The following is an 8,142-nucleotide window of genomic DNA, read 5'->3' as shown; positions in this document are numbered from 1 at the left end:
AATCACGTTCATGATAAATGAATGGCTCCTCTTCAAATGAAAAACAAATAACAAATGTTTCAGTTAAATGGTTGTTACATGGAACGCATTAACATTCCATCTTGCATTCAAACAAATTTGCTCATCCGTCAATTAAATTCTGTCTCTCCATTACATCACATTAGAAAGTCAAGTGGCAGTTTCGGTCGCAAAGATGTACTGCGGAATGAGCGCGGCACAAACTCAACTTAAGATCTGGCTTTTTTTATACAAAAAATCTGTCCTACTAAAAAAAATTTAAATTCATAACTAATTTAAAAAACAAAATGAAAACTGGATTTTTTCACCTGACTGTTAAAACATAAATCAAAAACACATGCTGCAGAGCCACTGGATAGGAGAATTTCACAAGAATAATGCACTTAACAAGCTCAGGTACTCGAGCTCATCTTTTTTACAAATAGATGGAAATGTGTGCAACGATATAAAACAAAAACCAATGACAAAATACTAAAGTGTTACCTATAGACACATGTATATTTATATTTATACAGTAAAACATCCTTGTAGTTAATCTGCATCTACTAATCATTGTGTTTCAAAGCAATTACAAATGCCGGCCATCTCACCGATCAGAAGTTGGTTGCAAACGACAACACATCCATTGCTGGTCATCGCTGGTCATCGCTGGTCATCGCTGGTCATTGCTGGTCATTGCTGGTCATTGCTGGTCATTGCTGGTCATTGCTGGTCATTGCTGGTCATTGCTGGTCATTGCTGGTCATTGCTGGTCATTGCTGGTCATTGCTGGTCATTGCTGGTCATTACTGGTCATTGCTGGTCATTGCTGGTCATTGCTGGTCATTGCTCTTTGCCGGTTTCCTCTTTTTTTTTATGTACGGTCAACTCAAACTTTCCGGGCATTTATATAAACTTATCTACCATTTAGTCAAAAAACAAAAAAATAATCTAAAGATGTTTATTATAATAAAAAAACAATAAATTCTAAATTTAATTTGAAAAAAAAATTTTGATAGAAATAATTGTTTTTAAAGTTGTAGTAATGATGTGAAAGAAATATTTATAAGAAGTAATTTAGTTTCTAGTTTTAGACGCTGTTAAAAGTTTTTCGAACAAACACAGGCACACACGCACACATGCGCGCACACACGCACACACACGCACACTTCGTAAATATTTTACTACCCTACGAAAAGGAAAAAAAATTAAGAAAAAAAACAAAAAAACTCTCCGTCGCTAAGGAAGTCACACCTTCGATATGAAATCAAGAAAATGTAGTAACCAGACGATTTTTATATGCGATAGTCAACTGAAAAGTTTTTAAAAACAAAGAAAAAAAATTGATATGAAAATTTTGAAAGAAATAAATTAGTTGAAGCTTCTAGGTTGTTTTGTTATGTTAATGAAACAAATAAAATGGAAGTAAGCTTTTTATTTTGACGCAATAAATAATTTAAAGCGAACGTAGTGTGAAATTTTGAAAATTTTAGCTGTTGTTAATTCAATATTTGAATAAATAATTTGTTTATAATCTATGTAAACTGCAGCTCTGAGCAAAATTTTTAACATTCCTTTAGATGCTTACGCAGCCATCTTACAACATTTGCAGAAGCTGAAAGTATTGACTAACATAACGTACAACCAACATATAACACAACATGTAAGCAACTGACACAACATGCGCGCAATCTTCCTTACAACTACATAGTATAATATTTACCAACCACATTTGATGGGGTCTTAATTTTTTTGTTCGGGCACCAACACAATTTAATTATCCCGATGTTTTCTAAACAATTTAAGAAAGATTTCTCTCTCTAAAAAAAGTTATGTGTGCGTTATGCAACTCTACAGCCAATAAATAGTTTTACTGAAACGTCGAGCCAAGCCATGATAAACGTGATTAGATGTTGTTAGGTAATGCGTCCGTCTGTATGAAAAAAAATTTTCTTCTCGGCCTTGCAGTGTTTATTGGAGGCAATATTTACATGCGGTTTTATTTATAAACACATGCACGGTACATTAAATACGTCATAGAGAGTTTTGTTTGTTTTGGTGTTATGTTATGATGCAATCATGTGTTGGTGTTCGTTTGGAGGTTGCGTTTTGGTGAAATGATGCAATCTGACGAGATGATTTAATGTGAACTATCAAATACGTAATACCGTAACTTGATCTTATAACTTCTTGCCAACGTTCTCAAAAGAATATATATCAATCTTCGTGTGGAAGTTAGGGAATTCTTAGCAGAAGTAAAAAGAAGTTTAGATGGCATAAATGGTTAGGTGTTAAAAGGAATTATCAAGAAAATGTTGCTGGAGTTAAAATGGATAAGAATCAAAAGATGGTTAAAAAATTTATAAGGTAGAAGAATCTGTTGAGAAAATTGAACCGCAGGTAAATAAGTGGTCATGCGAAGTTATGGTGTAATAGTGAAATTAAATTTATGATGTAATGATAATATAACAATGCAAATAATATATAGGATGATATGACATATGATGATACGATGACACTTGAACAATCTTGACAGGTGTTTTTGATGCAATCATGATTGTATTTCTTCACCATGGAGATCAGAACTGGACATTAACATCGGAACTCATCGTGATGTTCATTCACTATCGTTGTGACGTTTTTTGGAGCATTTGATGAATAAGCCATCACTAGATACGTTGATAATGTGCAGTCAGTCAGTCAATCAGTACTTCAGTCGGTCAGTAGCTGGTCGTCATTAAATGCGAAAGTCCGTGTAACAAACCTGCCAATCTTTCAATGGCTGGCTCGACTGTGCGTGGGCTGATGCTTAAAAGATGGATGAAACTTCTTTGCATTCATGTGACTTTGGTTTCTGCTTACTTTTTTGTTTGTAAATTAATGTAAATAAATGAATATATAACAATTATACAAGTTTTAGTATTTTGATATACAATTTTCGTATAAGTTAATTTAGGAAAAATTAACAAAAATTGTGGTACATTTCTATGAAATGTACAAACAAAAACTCACCACTAGGCAGTCAAACAACAATAAACCCAACAAAGTGTTTCATTTTTATCTCAACATGATTCTCAGATTTTTCTATTCAGAGATGAATGAAGTTGTGCGTGTTTTTAAAAATAGTGGAATAATAGCAATTATTTGTTCTTTTTTAATTCATTTGTTCATTCATACATTTATCCATTTAGCCAATCATTTATTCATTCATTTATTCGTTCATTCATTCATTTATTCGTTCGTATGTTCGTTTTTTCTACATACACCATCAAATTTTTTACAGCACTGCTCTTATGAATCACTCTTTTAAACAATAAAACTTCCTTGCTTATAAAGCGCCGACCTTATTGAACTTTTAAACTGATATCCTAACAAACGAAGAAAAAAAATCAAATGAAACTTAAATGGTACACTGTAATATTTTTTCTTGGGTTGGTTCAGTGTCAGACCTCTATTTTTTTTCTTAGTATTTTTCCTCTCTCTCCCACACTTGCTTTTTTTGTTTTTCATTCTTATGTGTATGTAAATATATAATAATCTTGTTAACATATTATTCAAAAACGTTTTAAGACTACAAGGTTGATGATTTATAATAAAGAGACAGGCTCATCTGTCACAAGGCATAATTCGAAATCCAAGCCCATTTCATGGAAATTGTTTTCGAAATAAAACTCGTTATTTGTATGATTTACTTATGTTTAATACTGGGATTTTTTGGTGGGATTGGAATGGTTTCGTTTTTTGGTCTACATGTTTTGGACCAACTGGTTCAATAAACTCAAGTAGGATCTATCTAGATATTTTCATAAATTCCTCTTTCAGAGAAATTGTAACAATGCCTTCTTTAATCAGAATATGTTATTATTTACATAATGCCTATTTGCACACTCGATGGTCATCTGTATAGGATTTCCTAATTAGAGTTGTGAATGGACACGCGAGCAACGTCCCAGTTTTTGTGGGAAATATTCACATATTGCCTAAAGTATAATTTATTTTAAGAGATCAAAAATTTTAAGTTCAAAATATAAGAATGTGGAAAAAATATCTCGAAAATAATCTAAAGGTCATTTGTTCTCATTAAAATTTTCAGTTTTTTACAAACACACAAACGTACAAGCTAATAGACGAACAAGCTTGCAAACAGACAAACAAACAAACAAACAGTTGTCAAAGCTGGCTAATTATATAGTATATAGTATATATATATATATATATATATATATATATATATATATATTAGAATTTCATTTTTTTTCATTATATTCAACATTGAAGATTTGTTTAAAAAGTTGACAAGTTAGTTTTTTTTCCTGTTTTTATTGGTTCGCCTGTTCGAATCTCTTCAATCAGTCTTTCGCTGTTTTCTCGTCAGTTTATTCTTCGGTTTTATTTTCAATTAATTTTTAACAATATCCGGTCAGCAATATTCAAGAGAATTATTTTCTTTTTTTACGTTAGTTCCACTTTCTAACCTTTCAATGGAGGTGGTTGATCTTTCCTTTCTCAACGCTTCTTCATGCGACTCGCGGGTTGACTCTTGCAACCTACACGAAAACAATAAATAATGATAACTTTCATTTACGAGATGTGAAATAAATATTAATTATAGGAATTTCTGAATGCGATTAATCGTTGCAAACATTCAAGGCTATCGTGAGTGCGTAAAAACGCATGCATGCTTGTGTATCTTCATGTGTGTGTGTGTGTGTGTGTGTGTGTGTGTGTGTTTATTTACGTGTATGTGTGTATGCTTTTATATGTGTTTGTTTTGTATATGTGTTTGGACACGCAAAGAATTCAGCAAGACTGATATTAATCGAGAACTGAAAGTTACGGTTGCATAACAATTCGGTTAAGAGAATAAATGTCTAAATGTCGATCGCCTATGTTGTTCTCGTCTTATGTTCTTTAGACTTGCAGGTTCTTATTTTTTGAGCTGCACGACGACTGTTGTTTCGTTCTGCTGGCTAGACTAGTTTAATTCATGATGTTCTTTACAATTGATATTGGTTGCAGCAAATTTGCAGTGTTTTTATTATATTGTTTCAGGTCATGAAAATAATTATGCCTATTATCTATAATTACTCTTACAACTTTTAATATTTAGAACAATAAACTGTCATAGACTTTGAGATCATTAGCAACAATTAACGATCACCATTGAACATCAAGTCATAATTGTCTCGACTCTAGATTGATGTCTCGACTCTAGATTGATGTCTCGACGCTAGATATTAGCGTCAATGATCGTCAAGCTATCTACCAGAAGTCATTCACCTGTGATTGAAACACAAACAACACAGCTTGAAAAAATTATGTAACGCTTGCATTTGGATGCACATTATTCGAAAACAATAAAACTTAATTAAAAGTTAGTTGAATTTTGTTTTGTAATATATCAGCAAAGCGTTACTCAACTCTATTCCCAATAAATTTTTTCAATATCTTACACAATAAATTTTTTCAATATCTTATAAAGATTAGATTCAATCATTTTCTAGTCAACCAACGTGTGCATTTATATGTGTTAATGTTGTTGTTAGAAAGATACGCGGATGTCATGCAGTTTTGTAGAATGAAATCATTTGTGACTGAACCGAAGCTTCATTGTATGCAAGCATTAGCCACGAATAAAAATTCGTCCCAGAACTCTAATACCTCCCCCAACCTAGAAATATATTTGGTTTAAAATTATAATTATGCACTTACATGCACAATGAAATCTTTAAATATATTTGTCCTAAAAAGACAAAAATGTTTGCTTTGTCGTAACCGCCAAACATTTTCAGACTTGCGTCTTCACATGTATTCACAAATGTTTTCAAAAACGCAAGTGCTTTTCAACCCACACTTATGCATGTACTGGGCAGGCTCATGAAAACTTATTCACACACCCACACACACACACACACAAACACACACACACACACACACAAACACACACACACACACACAAACACACACACACACAAACACACACACACACACACAAACACACACATACACACGCACACACACACACACAAACACACACATACACACACACATACACACACACACAACGCACACGCACATCGCACATTCATACATTCATACATGTACAGTAAACATTTGCACGTAGAACGTTGGCTAAATATATAAAAAAGATTATAATTTGAAGATGAATACATTACTCACGTGGGTAAATATATTTGAATCAAATGTGATAATGTCGTGAGCTAACTTTGAACATGAGTTGGTATATTTAAATAGTTATGTGGGTATATATAAAAATTGAATTGTTACTTGGTGCATACTAACTCTTTAGGTAACTTAAAATTTTTGTGTTAAAATTATGCAGCTTGGCAAATGCTGAGTTGTTGTAACACAGAAACATTCCCGAACCAGCTACACATTTGTAAGTTCGTGCAAGGACCGCATCACATCACGTGCTTAGAAGGAGTTTATGAGAGAATGTGAGCTTATGAGTTTTGCAAAAGCAGCATTTGATATGGATCAGCGTTCAACAACACTCAACAACACCAAAAGACACAACACACCTGCCACCCGGACCAGCTTGTAATTCACTCTCAAGTTGACAAAATAAAGTCAGCACTTCAATTTGCAAGCTATATCAAACAAAGAGAATATACAACATCGTCTCCAACAACACATCCAAAAAATTGCTTCTTACCTTCAAAAAAACACAGCCATACATACACGAACAATAACATAGCATACACTGACATTACTGTCGGCAAAACCATGAAAAACAAATTAACGTATCTAATCTAATTGGCGCATCCCCATTGCTCCTGCAAAAAAAACACAACAAAGCAAACTTTATCGAAACAACACCACCAACACAACACCTTCTACCAACTAGACACAACAACCACAAAATGAAACATCAACAACAACATAACTAAAATAAATATTCATCATTAAACCTGCATTTAGGGGTCTCGTGGCCAAGTGGTTAGCGTGTCCGTCTACCACTCCCACGACCCGGGTTCGAATTCTGCAGTTTCTACAGGTTCATCCGGGTAGCCGACTCCCGATCAACCCAGCCGTCCATCCTTTCGAGGTTGGTAAATGGGTAAACGACGTAAGTTGTCGCATGTTGGCCGGCGAGATGGCTCAGTGGTTCAAATGCTCGCTGAGTCAAACATCTCAATGGCTATCATATACTCAGTGTATATGATGCGGTGCTTGCGCGTGCACATAAACACATGCGTACGTCGTGTGAAAAGGATAAACAGCCTTTGTGGCGAAAGATGGCTGCTTCATATCATTGGTTGAAGATATGAAGAACATAATCTATATACGAAACATTGTAAGTGGTTCTGCGTATGTCAGAGCTGCAATAATAAAGACTAATAAAAAAAAAAATCTGATGCCAAACTGGCACTACAAATTTTAAATCTTATACATACAAACAGATGCGTACTTTCATAGTTTAACAAAATGTTGTTGTACCGCGGAATGATTCGTTCTAAATCTATAACCATAGGAAAAAAAATACTGAACTCTTGAACGACAGTCTTATTTCTTTCCTAAGCACAATTACCTTCTGCAACAAAAATTTTTGTCGTTGCAAAAGGTTGACACAATGTTGTCTTGATTGCATCATTTGCGATTCAGATGTCCGTTCTGTGTGCAGTTTTGAAGTGTGTGTGTGTGCACGTGTGTGTGTGTGTGCTCTCATTTTGGTTGAAATGTTTCAGTCTGAAATCATAAATGTTTTCTATACATATTATTATGTAGATGATAATTTAGGATAGGAGGTATAAGTAAATATAGGTTGTATATAGATATGTGTTAATGGAAGTAGGCATGTAATTAAAGTTATAAAAGTAGTTCTCTAGGTAGCAAGATCATTTGGCATATAAAAGACGAGCACATAAGTTAAGTTGAAGTTAATCTTAGTTAAGTTAGAGTTATCACTTTAACATGCTTAAAGTTCTTGAACACTAACATTAACACATGTAAGTTGCTAATTAGACATCTCAAATTATTCCATGTACATGAAAAATATTGAGTTATTTAACGTTGAGCGAGCGAGTTTACAGAAACAGAAATAATCTCCCCAGAAACAAACTATGTTGTTCGTTCAGTAGCCTCGTAATTTGATTAAATCATCGTAACAGAAATTCTATTTGA

General features: G+C 33.5%; 2 protein-coding genes across 2 annotated transcripts; both read left to right on the top strand.

The window, feature by feature from the left end:
- Positions 1 to 355: 355 nt before the first annotated feature.
- Positions 356 to 1,262, top strand: HELRODRAFT_159109 (hypothetical protein; the record flags this gene model as incomplete). The annotated part of the gene is made up of 3 exons (XM_009011022.1): positions 356 to 414; positions 616 to 856; positions 1,197 to 1,262. The coding sequence occupies 3 exons, from the start codon at positions 356 to 358 to the stop codon at positions 1,260 to 1,262; spliced, it is 366 nt and encodes a 121-aa protein (XP_009009270.1).
- Positions 1,263 to 6,348: 5,086 nt separating this feature from the next.
- HELRODRAFT_159108 (hypothetical protein) lies at positions 6,349 to 7,183 on the top strand (the record flags this gene model as incomplete). The annotated part of the gene is made up of 2 exons (XM_009011021.1): positions 6,349 to 6,455; positions 6,940 to 7,183. The coding sequence occupies 2 exons, from the start codon at positions 6,349 to 6,351 to the stop codon at positions 7,181 to 7,183; spliced, it is 351 nt and encodes a 116-aa protein (XP_009009269.1).
- Positions 7,184 to 8,142: the final 959 nt, after the last annotated feature.

The sequence above is a fragment of the Helobdella robusta genome, assembly GCF_000326865.2.
Source record: "Helobdella robusta unplaced genomic scaffold HELROscaffold_1, whole genome shotgun sequence".
Taxonomy (NCBI): Eukaryota; Metazoa; Annelida; class Clitellata; order Rhynchobdellida; family Glossiphoniidae; genus Helobdella; species Helobdella robusta.
This window is presented reverse-complemented; position numbering and strand designations above follow the sequence as displayed.